Here is a 16,033-nt window from a genome sequence, read left to right on the forward strand (position 1 = left end):
GCTGATACGCCCAGGAAGGTAGCAGGTGATGGCCCAAGTACCCTGGGGCCCCACATCCACGTGGGAGAGCAGCTGGAGCTCCTCCTGGCTTTAGCCTGGACGAGACCCGGCAGTCACAGCCACTGGGGAACCAGCCTGGGGTAAATATTTCTTCTCTCCCTCTCTCTGTCACTCAACTTTCAAATAAATACAGACGTTAAAAAAAATCTCTATTTTAGACCCAAAACTCAAGTTCAAAATGTTTACAAGAATTTAGGTCATCAATAGAATTTGAACACAGGCTTTTTGAAGGCAAAATCCATACTTTCCCATCTTAACCTATCTTCTCTGTACAGAGTGTCAGCTTAGACACTGCGGAGGCAGAGCAGAAAGCAGCAAGAACGCATCCCTGGAGTCAGTGTCTGGCATAGCAAGTGAAGGTGCTGCCTATAATCTGGGCATCCCATATAGGTCCTAAGCTGCTGGGTTCTTCCCAACATACAGATGTATGGAACCAGTGCTCTAAAGAACATGTCTTCTTGCTCTTCTAAGTGAAACTGAATAAGCACCTGAGTGTCATGTTTACTAAGGTTGGTGTGTAAGTGGGGTGGGCATCTAATTGTGGTTCTAGCGCTGATAGTCTCACAGGGCAAGGAAATCCCTCAGGCTCAGTGGGTTCACTGGCATGTCCTCTTCTGTGTATGTGACCATCTGCCAGGCGAAGTCTAGAGTGGACTGAGTGATAGAAAAGGTTACTAAGGAATGACGGAAACTTTCTCGACATGTTTGTAGCTTGCTCCTGAAGCACTAACAACAAATAACACATTTGGTGGGTTACATCCCATTTCCCTTGGAAAGGAGTGCAGAGACTTACCCCAAACATCTGCCGGAGGTCAGGGTCCCGGAAGCGGAAAGGAATATTGGAGACATGCAGTCTTTTGGGGGTAGATTTACTCTCTGAATTTTCACTACTCTGTGTCTGGGACTGCTGGCCTTCGGTCTGTGCTCCGCCTTCTGTCTGCTAAGTAGAGAAAGAAATAACACTGAGTGAAAAATACACATAATTACTTCACAAGAAAGCTGTAAAAGTAATTAACATCCTCCCTTACCACAATCATTCTCTGTCTACCTTCAAACAAAAACCTCACCCATCCCAAGACCAAAAAAACCCCTCAAATATATCTACATTCAAATTGTTATGTGGTCCACAAAATCTAGGTCTTTTGAATATTTATAGCACATCAATAAAATAAGAGGTAACAGACAAAAAAAAAATGTTAGGTGACTCGCCCAAGATCACAAGGAGATACGTTCAGAGTTGGAGATGTAAAAATAGCACCTTTATTCTTAGATTCTTAGCACGGTTTTCTATTCGTGCGACCATTCTATTTCTAAATAAAGAATGCATTGTACTAGGCTGTGATGGTCACTGCACTTCTTGGTCTACCCCCTCAGCTCGCTCAAGGAAATGCTGCTGGGGGGCACTTGGGGATCTTGTGTCCTCTATTAGTTTTAGAGTTTATGACTAGTCGGCTGCCAAAGGATCACTGTAATTTTACTCATGAAGAGCAGAAGCCTAGACACAACGGGCAATTTTCCCAAGAACCGAAGCAACACCTTTCTTCAGAGAAGGCCCAGGCTTTCATTCTAATTATGTGATCCCAGCTAACTGTACAGGCATCCCATCCTCGCACAGACCAGAGTAAACCTGCATTTAGAGACTCTGCAGGTTGGAAAAGCTTTTAAAGAACCTGACTAAAGCCACGACACAACCTACAAATGGCAGAGTTACATATCCATGCTGAGATAATGAATGAATATCGTTACACACTTTCAATTATGACTCTCTTTTGCAATATCCCAGAACCATGTTTATCTAATTTGTTTTCACTAAATTTTCAAAAAAGTTGCTATGTTGAAAAAACATTGCTGACAAATATCTAACACCTGCCATTCTAGGCATGCAAAAAGATGTGTATTTGGAAGCATTAGGCTGGTAGTTTAAGATCTTTATGCTTCTACCATTCCCTATCAAGTTCAAGCCAAACAGAATGGCTTGCTGAGCTAATGAAACCAACCAATTTGCTTTCAAAATAGGAGTGCAACTGGCTCTTATTATCTCATCCAAGAGACAACGGTCCCTAACAGCTCCCTCTGGGTGACACAGGCCAGATTCCCTCCCTGGGACCCAAAGTTCAACGGAACTGAATCAGAGGCACTTCCCTTCAGCAATAAGATCAACCATCTTGAAAAGAAGCCTGGAAGTTAAAAAAATATAAAAGATAATCAGCAATAAACTCTGCACAAATACCAGCTTTTCCAGGGTCAATCTAAGTGATGGCGGCTTTTTACCTCCCTCCATTCAGGCCTTGCAGATGAGCAACGAAGCTACATTCTGAGACTGTGTAAGGTTTTCAGCCACCAATCTGCTCACAATGCAGACTAAAGAAAACAAATTCCACCCAAAGGTGAAACTCACTAAGTTACTGGAGCAACATCAGGGTCCCCACCATGCAGTCAGTGCCGCAGTCACAGCACACACCATCGACGCTCTGTCGAGTCCTTTTCCACTTGACTCTGGATCACAGAAAACTGTCTCCACTGCCAAATTTTACACTTTAGAAGTTTTTTTTTTAAGCTTATTTGAAAGGCAGAATGACTGAAAGAGATTGTCTATCTCCTACTAGTTTACCACCCAAATGCCTGCTACAGCCAGGGTGGGGTCAAGCTGACGACAGGTGTCAGGAACTCAAGCTGGATCTGAAGTGGAGGCAGGTCTTGAACCCAAGCACTCGGTTATGGGATCTGGGTACTCAACCAGTGGCTTCACTCACTGCACCACAACACCTGCCCCCACCATCAAACTTTAAAACCAGCAGATCGGATGTGCACGATGACAGTGCGTCACTGAGAAATGCTTGAAAGACTCATTCTCCAAGTTCCAAACCAGCTTTCTACGTAACTCACATGTTCTCCACGTGTCCTATCACATGTGCATGGAGTGGCAGCACAGCTCCTAACTAGGGCTCACTTGTAAGTGAGGCTGTTTGTTGTTCTTGAGAGTTCTTGGCTGTCTTGAAGAAGCACCTTGAAAAGGCTGGGTGCCACACTGGTTAATTTCCTAGTTTGTAGCAAATATTTAGTTTTTAAAAAGTATTAAGTTGGGAGGCAGAGAGACACAGGGAGTGATAGCATTCCTATTTAGTGGTCTTTTATCAAAAGCCTTCAATGGTGGGCCTGGGTCAAGGTCAAAGCCAGGAGCTACAGACTCAATCCAGGTTTCCTATGTGGTGGCGGGTATTCAAATACCTGTTGTTACTGGCAGGAAGCTGAAATTTCAAACAAAGCCAGAATTTGAACCCAGGTACACTGACCCAGGATTTGGGCAATCCAACCGGCCTTGTAAGCACCAGGCTAAACACTCATCCCAAGTACCCCCTCTCATGAACATTTGTTGATGTTTTAGTTTGCTTGCTTAAGCTGTCACCCATCTTATATAATCTCGCTGGAACCAATCAAAGTTACTCTCCTTTTCCACACCTTGGTGTTCTACCCATGCAGGTGCAGACCCTGTCAATCTCCGCCTACAAATCGACCTGTCAAAACAGCACTCTGAATGAACCCAGCTACAGATTTTCTTCAGGCTTGAACCTGGGTAGGTAAACACTGCTGGAGGAAAAGCCTTCGGTGCAGCTGGGGTACCAGCTGGGCTCCATTGGCCCAGTGTACTCACCAGTTCTGCACTCAGCCAGGGTTTCTCCTTTCTGGCCCCCTGAACAACTGTATTAAATCTTTCTTCTGGGTTGACTCAGGCTTTCAAAGATGAGTCTCTAACTGTATAAATGAGGACAATAGTTTCTGAAACTTACTGTTTGCTATAGCGTAAACAAACTTCTCTGCATGTATTCAAAAGTAACTCGGAGGGCCTGATATGATGGCTTAGTTGGCTAATCCTCCCCGTGCAAGCATGTTGGGATCCCATATAGCCAACAGTTTGTGTCCCAGCTGCTCCACTTCCCATACAGCTAAACCTGTGACCTCAGCCCAGGACTCCAATGGAGGCGGCAAGGACCCAACTACTTGAGAAGGAGCCTGCTGCCTCCCAGAATCCACAGTGGCAGGAGGCTGGGTTAGGACTCAGGCCCAGTGTCAAACCCTGGCTCTTTGAAACAGGAACGGGGTATTGCAACTGCTAGGCCAAACAACCCTCCCAGCCCTATTCATAGGTTACTTGACAAAGGCAACAAAATAGGGCAGCACAGCCTGCACTTGTTTGAAGCTGACATAAATGAAATATTTGGGGAAATGCTGCTTGCTTTCACCACCCCACCTTCATCTCAACCCCTCCAGTGCCTCCATGAAAGACTGAGGCAGAACACGCAGAAGAGCTTGGAAGCAAGGCAATTACCATCCACAGCAAGCCCACAAATACAGTCTTCTCTCTCAGCTTTATGGGCTAGAACTCCTGCAGACCCAACTTGAGGGTATTTTAAATATCTGGGGATAAAGAAAAATGACAACGGACTGCAAGTGGGATTCTGTCTTGGGTTCCAAACAGAAAGAACATGACTAGGAAAACTAGTGACATTTAAATAACGGTTGTATTTTACCTGGTCATGTTTCACCAATACTTCATATTATCTGGTTCTGAAAACTCTACTAAATCCCTTAAGAGGCTGCAATTAGGGGATGCTGGTGACAGTATTCAACAAATCTTGTGTATTATTTCTGTAGCTTTTCTGTAAATCTAAAACCATTCAAAAAATTAAAAGTTTTAAGAAGGAATTGCCAATATTCAAAGCAAGTCACATTTAATCCAATGCATATGGTTCTGATTGATCCAGGATAGCAGTTATTTCTATTAACTGCTAAAACGTGGAGCTGTCACATGCATGATCATGCAATGCCTACAGCTCTGAGATTAGCCAATTATTATTAGCCATATGAATTCAAAATTAACACAAAAGTGAAATGCCATTACTTTTATACCACACTACTTCAATTATGTATCACCCAGATTTGAATGAAAGAAGATTGTGATGTATTTAAATATTGCAGAAAAGTACTGAAAGATCTCAGAGAAACTGCTTGGAGTACATCTGAAGGAGATTGTGTCATCTCAGAATCAGAGAGCCCTGCTGTGGACTGGGCTGGGCAGCGCTGGGGGACAAGATCTGCAGCAAATGGGGAAAATGGGTTTCATGGTCAAGTAAATTTGGGAGACAACTGGACTGAACAGTGACTTTCCAAGACAGTGAGAATTGACTATTCTCTTCAAGCATGGGGTTCATGTTTTGTCATTTGTTTACTCATTTTTGTGAAGCAGGCTAAGTGACAACAGAGAAAGCTATAGCATGCACCGTTTTCATCAGAACAGGCTTTAGGAAGTGAGTGCTGATGGTGTATGGACCACAAACAGCAGAACGGTGAGAAGGTAACATGCACTGCTGAAGAGTGGGAGTTACGGACTGCCTCAACGCTCTCACGGAAACGCACTAACTGCACACTGGTTGCTGTGACTTGTTCCACACCCCTCATGCCCCAATCTCCCCTGCTGCCAAAGGTTCAGGTATTGGAAACATGGCCTCCAGTTGGCATTGAGAGGCACAACTCCAGAACTGTGAGACCCCAACTCCTGTGGCTCTGTGTCCTGCGGTGTGGTCTTTGGCATGCACTGCTACCATGATGTTAAGCAATGGGGACATCCAAGTTTGGCCTTTCAAACCCTCAAACTGTGAGCTCAACAAACCTCTTTTTTTAGGGAGGGTGCTGTAGCTCAGTGAAGTCAGTCATCACTTGGAACACCCACATTTCATATCAGAGTGCCTGGGACTGAGTCCCCCCTCTGTTCCTGATCCTGCCTCCCACTGACAGATCTAGGAGACAACACAGTGTGGCCTGTTACCCGAGTTCCTGCTTCTATGGTCCAGCAGGAATTTCCTAATTTTCGGCTTTAGTCAGAACATCTGGGAATACCTAGGAAGTGAACCAGCGAATGGAAGATATTTTTTCCTCTCCCTCTGTCACTCTTACTTTTGAATAAATAAACCAGTAAAACTTTTGAAAAAGATTTATTTATTATCCATTTGAAAGGCAGAGTTAACAGAGAGAAAACGAGAGGGAGAGACTGTGGGTTCACTCCTCAAATGGCCTCAACAGCCAGAGTTGGGCTAGGTGGAAGCCAGAAGCCAGGAGCTTCCTCAGGATCTTCCATGCAAAGGCAGGAGCCCAGGCACTCGGCCATCCTCCTCTGCTCTTCCAGACACATCAGCAGGGAGCTGGATAGGAGCAGGGATGAGACTTACACCGGTACCCATATGAGATGTCAGCAATGCTGGCAGTGGCTTAAGCTGTAACATCACAGCACCAGCCCCAAAACAATAAATCCTTTAAAGAAATTAAAAAGCAACCACCCCAACCTCATTTCTTTACAAAGAAGCCTGAGTTCTCCCATTATAGAAACAGAATAAAACAAAAGACTACTATAGTATTGCAGCTAACAGTCCTAGAGCATTGTTACATTTCAGGAAACACATTTTGTCATTTTCTTATTTAATCCTAAAGACAACCCTTTGAGGGATGAGTCACTGCCACTTTCAGATGAGGAAAACGAGCTGCATATTTTGCGCAGGGAAGGCAGACCTGAACTAATTCAATCTGACTTCCAGGACTGAGATTCCTTAACAATACTGTGCTATAAAAATGGTTCTTTGAGAAATTTGATTTTCTCTTACAGGATTGATTTTTGGATGTCAGTCTGGATACTTCTCATTATGCCATTCTGTACTGCCTTAAAAAAATCCCTATAATTCATGTTGGTGCATCAACTAAATTTGTTCACACTTAAGGTATTTAAATATATATATATATATATGGGTAAATCAAATAAAACTTGATGAATTGTATTACACATATTCCTGCTCAAACAGTAATCATGTGGTAAGTTAATAAACATGTTTCCAGGCCTGGTTCAATGGTTCAATGGCTCAGCAGCTAAATCTTCCCCTTGCACATTCTGGGATCCCATATGGGCACAAGTTTGTGTTCTGGCTGCTCCACTCCCATCCAGCTCCCTGCTTGTCACCTGAGAAGGCAGCAGAGGATGGCCTAAAGCCTTGGGACCCTGTGCCCACATGGGAGTCCCGGAAGAAGCTCCTGGTTTCAGATCAGCTTAGTTCCAGCCACAGCTCTCTGTCTCTCCTTCTCTCTGTAAATCGGCCTTTCAGATTAAAAAAAAAAAAACTTTCATTTTGGCCACACATGCTTCTTTATTGAATATCAACATACTTCATGGTACTTGATGTAGAATTATTTTATCTCACATCACCATAGCTTATTTTAAATATAAAAAGTGAATTCACATTTATTTAGCACTCCCTACTTAAATTATTTTTATTTATTTTAAACATACTTAAGCATTTCTTTTACACATCTGAATACTGCTGACAAACTGAACTCCAAAAATCTAATCTTCATTAAGCATTTAGATGTAAGCTAACATATTTTCAAAAAATGAAAATTCAAGTCCTCTAAAAAATATAGTTCTATTTTCTTAGTGGATTGACGTATGACAACGAATCACCAAAGGCATCATTTATATATGAAATACGATCATATACCAACAGCCGATACCCACTATCACATTGATGGACACAACAAGAGCATCACTTGGGGTAGGAATTATTTAACATTATGTATAATCCTCATGGTGAGATTTACACAGGAGCTCAGCTGATAGTCAGTGGCTAATGGTAATCCAATGATACTAAATGAAAAATTCTGGAAATAATTCACATTTAAAAACACACAGTGCTAGGAATGACATGAGATCTCAGGTCATATCCCACCCTCGTGGACTGTGTATCCCCCCTTTTGTCTAAGGTATCCCCGCAGTGCACATGATCTGTGCCCTGTCACTCAGACTACTGCAGGCGTGTGTTCAAATAATCCTTACAGTTCTTCTTTTTAAAAAGATTTATTTATTTTTATTGAAAAGTCAGAGAAGAGACAGAAAGATTGTCCGTCCAATGATTCATTTCCCAAGAGACAATGGCTGCAGCTGTGCCAATCTGAAGCCAGGAGCCAGGATCTTCCTCTGGGTCTCCCACACGGGTGCAGGGCCCCAAGGCTTCAGGCTGTCCTCGACTGCTTTCCCAGGCTACAAACAGGGAGCTGAATGGGAAGTGGAGCTGCCGGGATACAAACTGACATCCATATGAGATCTAGGGTTGTGCAAGATGAGGACTTTAGCTGCTAAGCCACCTTGCTGGACCCATCCTTACGGTTTTTAACAAAATCCCTGAGGCACGCACACAGTGGCAGTTCAGGTCAGCAAAGAAAAGCCTTGGTGCTTCTTTTATGTGAAAAATTAAGTGTTCACCTTACTGAGGAAAACACAGGAGCAAGCCCAAGTTGCTAAGATCCTTGCTAGGAACAAATCTACCTGAGAAACTGAAAAGAAGACATTTGAGTTAGTTTTGCTACGTCAAAATGCCAAATTACAGGCACAGTGTGCTCAGTGCTCAGTAATGACAGAAAGGGCATCCAGTCTGTGGGTGGCAGACACAGACAGAAGACGTGTTCTGACTGGCAGCCCTCCGCTCCACCAGAAAGCACCAAGCCTATGTGATGACTTGTGCAAGGGAGCCCCAAACAAGCAGTCCCAGGCTCTGTACCCCAAGTAAGGGTGCTGTGCAGACTCAAGCTCAGGTTTGGAATCAGTAACAAGACAGTTGGTGAGGCTAGGTCTGCCGAGGAAGCCACTGCTCATTGCCAACTACAGAGAAAGGACAGAGCGAAGGCTGCCCTTCCAGTGTGCCGCGCCTGGGCTCTGCTGAAGACGATGCTCTACACAACCTCCAACGAGCGCACGTGGGCAGCAGCGGTGCGCAGTACGCGGGCGTACAGACACAGCAATGCTACAGAGCACATGCCAAAGCTGGGCACAGCACAGGGTGAACAGCCCAGGTACCCTGAAAACCATCTGCGTTCAGAGACCACATTCACCTAATTTGTTACAGTCTATTCCTATAGTTGTCCACCTCACTACTCCTGCACCTTAATCACAACCTAACCGTTATCACAGGCCTGTGTGTGGAGGGAACTGAGTTGCAGGCACTCAGTGGGGGTGGAGGAAAGTGCTTCTCACGAATCAAGGGGAGTACTGTTCTAACTGAATGAAATCTTTATCATTTGAACATACATTTTACAGTGCAAGACATCTGTCACTGGGTTTGACTTGAGACTCTGGCCTGAAGGTGCAGAGTAAACGCAAGCTAACTGATGCCTCCATGGAGGTATTTTATTATTTTATTATTTGCACGGAGAAGCAGTACACAGTAGACTGCGAGAGATATCCTGAGACTAAACTCTGTAAGTAACGAGCTGTACCCTTGCTTAGGTCACTGAGCAGTGCCAGCTTCACCTGGAACGGGAAGGCAGAAGATTTCCAAGTCCTTCCTCACTTTAAACTTCAGTGATTCTAATCAGAGTTCACAGACTTCAAAAGGCAGTATAAAATATCTATGGAGGGCCCGGCGCGGTGGCGCAAGTGGTTAAGTCCTCGCCTTGCACGCCCGGGATCCCATATGGGCGCCGGTTCTAATCCCGGCAGCCCCGCTTCCCTTCCAGCTCCCTGCCTGTGGCCTGGGAAAGCAGTCGAGGACGGCCCAAAGCTTTGGGAACCTGCACCCGCGTGGGAGACCCGGAAGAGGCTCCTGGCTTCGGATCGGCATAGTATCGGCCCGTTGCGGCTCACTTGGGGAGTGAATCATCGGACGGAAGATCTTCCTCTCTGTCTCTCCTCTCTGTATATCCGCCTTTCCAATAAAAAATAATAAAAATAAATCTTTAAAAAAAAAAAAATCTATGGAAAATGTACAATTCTTTTAGACGGGCTAAAGAAACGTCCTTCCTAATGATGATTATTTCATCATCCTTGCGGTAAGATGGCAGAGTGATGCCGAGTCAGTGGGGCACAGCATTACTACTCCTAGCCATGCAAGGAGGGTGGGAGGCAGAGAGAATCTAAGCATCCCCCAGCCACTGGCTCACACCCAAGTACCCTCCAGATCTCCCAGCCAAGGCTGATGCCTGCCTGGGTCAGCTGGGGACTGAGCCCCTCAGGCCGTTACTGCTGCCCTCTCCTTCCCCGAAGTCTGCACACGCTTTTAGGAAGCTGGAGTGTGGTACCGGAGCCAGCTCTTGAACCTGGGCACTCAGGCGTGGGATGTGCCGACTTCACTGCTACCCAGAATGCCCACGCAGTAACAATTTTCCCATCTAGTGTCTTGCATGGCAGAAGCAAGTAAACAGCCAGGAGCACGGAAAGCCTAGGGAACACATGTCTACAACTGGGAACGTGGGTAACGTACTAGAAGGGTCGGGGTCTTAACATGATCCAAAGGGTAATTTTCTCTATTCAAAAATACCCACATTTTTTCAAATAAAATTAAATCTTAAAATAAGCACCACTGGTCCAAGTGACTGGATCTCTGTCACTGCAGAGCTCCCAACCCCTGGCGTCATATGGTTCAATTCTGTGTACCGCAGTCATTTGGACATGGAGTAGATGAAAGACACCCACCCCCTCCACCCCTGCTGGCACTTTCTTCAAAAAATAAAATCTATAAATAAATAAATAAATAAATAAATAAAATAATAAATAAATATCTTTAAAAATCCATGCTTGGTTCCAACTGTACACGTGGTAGTGTTTTTGTTTTGTTTTGCTTTGTTTGGGCAACTCACACGTTTCCATCCACACTACACTCACCAGCATCAGAATTCCACCAGTAAGAGACCAGCTAAAGGATGTCATCCCATTAAAAGATAAAGGTGGGGCTATTTTATGAGGGTTTAATGTAATCTACCTTTTATTACTCTGGGATGAAAACAACAGCTTCTCCTGGAAAAGTAAGATGGACAGATGAATTCGTTTTTTGTTCAAGATCTCTAATACTAGTCTGGAAACAGAACATGATAGGACACCTATGCTGTAGGGTGAAGCAAGGAAGGCCCCAAACATACAACGGAATACAAGGAACACACTGGGCTCCCACTGTTCCCATGGGGCAAATGGACCACTCTTCCTAACTTGCTGGCTCCATTTCAAGAATCATTGGTGGGCCCGGTGTACTGGCACAGTGGTTAAGGTCCTCGCCTTGCACGCCTGGGATCCCATATGGGCACTGGTTCTAATCCCGGCAGCTCCACGTCCCATCCAGCTTCCTGCCTGTGGCCCGGGAAAGCAGTCAAGAACGGCCCAAAGCTTTGGGACCCTACACCCGCGCGGGAGACCCGGAAGAGGCTCCTGGCTTCGGATTAACATAGCATCGGCCGTTGCGCTCACTTGGGGAGTGAATCATCGGACAAAAGATCTTCCTCTCTGTCTCTCTTCTCTGTATATCCGCCTTTCCAATAAATAAATAAATAAATAAATAAATAAATAAATAAATAAATAAATAAAATCTTAAAAAAAAATAATTGGTGTGAGGCCCTTTTGGGTATTATCAGATTAAAGGCAGCAGTGGGGATCTCAGGTGAGAGGAGCAGAAAGCACACTGCCTTCAGCTCCACAGGAAGGGGGTGTGGCAAGGCACCCACGCCAGGATGATGGCCTCCACTCGGAAGTGGGTGAGCTGTCAAATCTATGGCCAAGGAACACAGCAGGGTGAGTCACTCCACTATTGCTTACATGCCCACTTTGACCTCATCTGTTCAATGCATCAACGAGCCCTCACTGTCTGCAGAATACAATGCCCTATTCAGGAGCCAGGTGTTCCAGGCACTACACAATTCAGTCTAGTCCAATTCAACATGCCACACTCACAACATGATGACATCTACACATGCATGTGTGCATACGTATCAATGACCATTTCCTTCTTTGTTACAGAAAAATCCAGGCAGTCATGCACTTTTACACCAACATTTTTTGTAACATTATTGACTAGTCAATTGTAGAACACTGGCTTGCTAAATAAGAAAGTGATTCCCAGTAATAGGTACGTTTCCTTATCCAAGACCTACTCCCTGCCATCACATTTCCCACTACTATTAATTACTAATGTTATCAGAGAAACCTTCAGTCTCAAGAAGCTATCGTGGTGGTGAACATGTCTTTCAACACACTCATTTTTACATGAAAGCTGATTTTTATCAATGGAAACAAACACCAGCAGCTTTTTTTTGTTTGTTTTGTTTTCCTCTTAAGGTGATGGCAGACCCACATTTCATAGTTAGTCCATCAGTTGGTCTCCTAAGAAAAAACGGCACTCCACAGAGAGAGGAGAAAACGGTACTCCATGCACAGCAGCTCGGCCACACAGAGGCACGGAGGGTGCTTGGGCACACGACACATGCTTTGGAGACACTTTAACTTCACCACCCAGAGCACGAGAAAGACTACACTCCATGGCAGGGAGTTGCTAAACAGAAAACCGTTTACCAAGGACATTCTTGAGGGAACCTGCTTTTGTGTGGTTTTGTTTGCTGTGATCTCGAGACAGTCAAGAATTCTAAACACTGCTAGCAGCAAAGCCTGGGGCTGCTGCCTTGATTCACACAACACAGAAAATAATTCATTCCCTGTTCATTTTACCCACCAATGTTTTTGTACTGATTACAAAAGCCAGTGCGTATGATGCCATTAGTCATATGCCTGTCTGTCATAATGACTGTCAGGAGGACAGTGTGAGCTAGTGGCACCTCTGCCAGGGCTCTGTGGACTGCACTGGGGAACCCACTGCAGTAGAGCTTGGCCCCGACCCTCAGGCCCTCCATGTGGCAGGAGGCTCTGGTGCAGCTCTCCCCACTAACGTCACCTTGTAATGCACTCGCCTCACCATCTTTTCTCCCTCTAAGCATCACCTGTGTTTAGGTTCACTGAGGGCAGAAGGCTGCTTTTCATAGTTTTAGGAGTACCTAAGATTTAACACAACACCGTAATTATAACAAGTACAAGTCAGGGGTTGGCACCGTGGAGCAGCAGGTATAGCTGCCACTTACAATGCCAGCATCCCATATCAGGACATCAGTTTGAATCCTGGCTCCTTTGCTTCCAATCCAGATTCTTGCTAATGAGCTCGGGAAAGAGGCAGCTAACGGTGAAGCACTTGGGTCCCTACCACCTACATGGATGACCCAGAGTTTCTGGCTCTTAGCTTTTGCCTGGCTCAGTCCTGGCTGTCGTGGTCATTTCAGTGACCCAAAAGATGGAAATTTATTTCCCTAAACACAATAAATAAATGATTTAAAAAGTCCAACATTTATCCCAGCAACGAAAAAACATACTTTTTAGGGAAAAGTATGCAGGCTCTGAGAGATAGATAATCTGTTTCCTTCCTTCCTTCCTTCCTTCCTTCCTTCCTTCCTTCCTTCCGTCCGTCCGTCCTTCCTTCCTTCCTTCCTTTCTTTTTTTTCTTTTTCTCCTAGATGTGTTTGTTCTTTATTGGAAAGTCAGATATACAGAGAGGAGGAGACAGAGAGGAAGCTCTTCCATCCAATGGTTCACTCCCCAAGTGACCACAATGGTTGGAGCTGAGCAGGAGCCAGGAGTCTCTTCTGGGTCTTCTACACGAGTGCAGGGTCCCAAGACTTTGGGCTGTCCTCCACTGCCTTCCCGGGCCACAAGCAGGGAGCTGGATAGGAAACGGGGCTGCTGGGATTAGAACTGGTGTGCCCATATGGGATCCTGGTACATTCAAGGCGAGGACTTTAGCTGCTAGGCCACCGTACTGGGCCCCCAGCTGCTCTATTTTCAATCCAGCTTTTGCTAATGCACCTAGCAAGGAAGTGGAAGATGGTCTTCAGTCCTTGGCTCCCGCCACCCATGTGAGTGTACTGGATGGAGTTCGGGGTTCCCAGCTTTGCCAAGGCCCAGTCCTGGCCTTCATGACAACTGGATTCAGCAGTTGGAAAATCTCCCTGTCTCTCGCTCTCTTTCCCCTCTCTCTTTAACTCTGCCTTTCAGGAAAAATAAATAAATCTTTAAAACAAATAATAAAACAAAATGCAGCTGTAGTTCATAGCCATAAGCAGCACAAACACAGACAACTGATTTTAAAAGATGTAAGGTGGTCAAAGCACTGAGCATTAGAAATATTTAAAAAAGCAATTTACAAAGCATTTCTAATTTGTTCTCACTTCAAGGCTACAGGGTCAAGTCAGCATTATTAGCTGCAGTTGACATGATGGAATTAAAACCTGGAGGCAAAATGATATCTTTAAGATACAGTTCTTGTGGGGCCAGGTGCGGTGGCCTAACCGCTAAGGTCCTCGCCTCGCCTTGAACGTGCCAGGATCCCATTTGGGCACTTATTCTAATCCCAGCAGCCCCACTTCCCATCCAGCTCCCTGCTTGTGGCCTGGGAAAGCAGTCAAGGACAGCCCAAAGCCTTGGGACCCTGCACCTGCATGTGGGAGAGCTGGAGGAAGCTCTTGGCTCCTGGCATTGGATCGGCACAACACCAACACCGGCCGTTGCAGTCACTTGGGGAATCATCAGACGGAAGATCTTCCTCTCTGTCTGTCCTCCTCTCTGTATATCTGACTTTGCAATTTAAAAAAAAATCTTTTTAAAAAAAGATAGTTATTGTGAACAGTGTCTTGAACATTGGTCCTGAAGGTAACCACCATTTTGGACTCGGTGCTATTTTTAACATCTGCCTCCCCTGGGTCAGCCTCCTTAAGACTTGCATGCCCTTTAGGTTCAAGTTTTGTTGTCCGTCAGTCTACTGTGACTTCATTCCCACCAACCCACTGTAACCTCAAGGTGCTGTATCCCACATCCTTCTCCGCCAAGCCCTGTGCCCACACCCCCACCAGGCAGAACAGCAGTGGCCATGCACTGTGGGAGAGATTCAATAAGCTTAAGGACAACCAGTTATTTGAAACACTCACTTCAGAAAAACAAGTAATACCCTAGAGCCTTGACAATACTTTGCAAAACTATCCAACTTTCACGAAAATGCTAGACATGTGAAGAAAGAGGGACATGTGACCCAGATTCAAGGAAAATAAGCAGTAATTAGAAATAGATTCAGATCCAGATGATGGGTTTGGTGATGACTTCAAAACAACAAATAAGAGACATACAAAAAAATCACAGGAAAAAAGATGACAAGAAATCTCAGCTGACAGACAAAAGTTCTAGGTAAAAAAAAAAATGCAGAACTGGAAAGCACAATAAGGAAAATGAAACACAAGGTGGGATCAGCAAATGTGGCTTGGCAAAACAAAGAATAAGTGAATTACAAAGAGATAGCAACAGATATTATCTAATACAAAGAAGAGAGAAAAAATGCCTGAAGAAAAAGGAACTGAACTGCAGATTCTATTTCTATCAGACTCAATTTTTTAAAAAAGATGTGTTTATTTTTATTGGAAAGGCATAATTTCAGAGAGGATACAGAGAGAACCTTCCATCTGCTGGTTCACTTCCCAACTTCCCAGAAAGGCCAGAGGTAGGCGAGTCCGAAGCCAGGAACCAGGAACTCTCCCTGGTCTTCCACAGGGTGCAGGGCACAAGCACTGAGCCATCCTTTGCTGCTCTCCCAGGCCAGAAGCAAGAAGCTGCACCAGAAGTGGAGCAGCCAGGAAACAAACTGGTGTCCATATGGGATGCTAGTGTTTTAGAAAGAGGATTTGCCTGTTTTGCTTCCAGGTTGGCCCCCATACTCAACTTTCAAAAGGGATAGAAAGAAACATGAATTATACATGGAAAAATCTCAAAGACTCCAGGTGTAAAAAAATAGGAAGATCAACATTGGCACATCACAGTGAAACTGCTCAAGGACATAACCTTGAAAATAGCAAGAAAAAAGATCGCCATGTGGCAGGAATAACAGTAGGATGTGTGACAGCTGACTTCTTGTTACAATCATCGGGGCTGGGGCTCGTCAACCAACAATTCTACAGCTAACACAACCATCCTTCAAAAATGAACACTGCACAAAAAACACATTCACAGAACAACAAAAACAGAGAATTTGTTTCAAGCTCTACAAAAAAATACTAAATGAAAATTTGAGGCTCTAAAAAAATGTCATTAAAT

General features: G+C 44.7%; 1 protein-coding gene across 10 annotated transcripts in view; it reads right to left on the reverse strand.

Annotated features, from left to right (window-relative positions):
* RBFOX2 (RNA binding fox-1 homolog 2) overlaps positions 1-16,033 on the reverse strand; it is a 252,771-nt gene that overhangs the window by 34,876 nt on the left and 201,862 nt on the right. For 6 of the 10 annotated variants that reach the window (XM_040985337.1, XM_040985307.1, XM_040985323.1 and 3 more), the window contains one exon: positions 854-1,000. In XM_040985337.1, the coding sequence (XP_040841271.1) occupies positions 854-1,000 (147 nt within the window). The remainder of the gene's footprint in view (positions 1-853; positions 1,001-16,033) is intronic. The other 4 variants (XM_040985298.1, XM_040985316.1, XM_040985285.1 and 1 more) reach the window with 1 other exon arrangement.

The sequence above is a fragment of the Ochotona curzoniae genome, unplaced genomic scaffold, assembly GCF_017591425.1.
Source record: "Ochotona curzoniae isolate NIBS_2020 unplaced genomic scaffold, NIBS_Ocur_1.0 contig_1014, whole genome shotgun sequence".
In the NCBI taxonomy this organism is placed as follows: Eukaryota; Metazoa; Chordata; class Mammalia; order Lagomorpha; family Ochotonidae; genus Ochotona; species Ochotona curzoniae.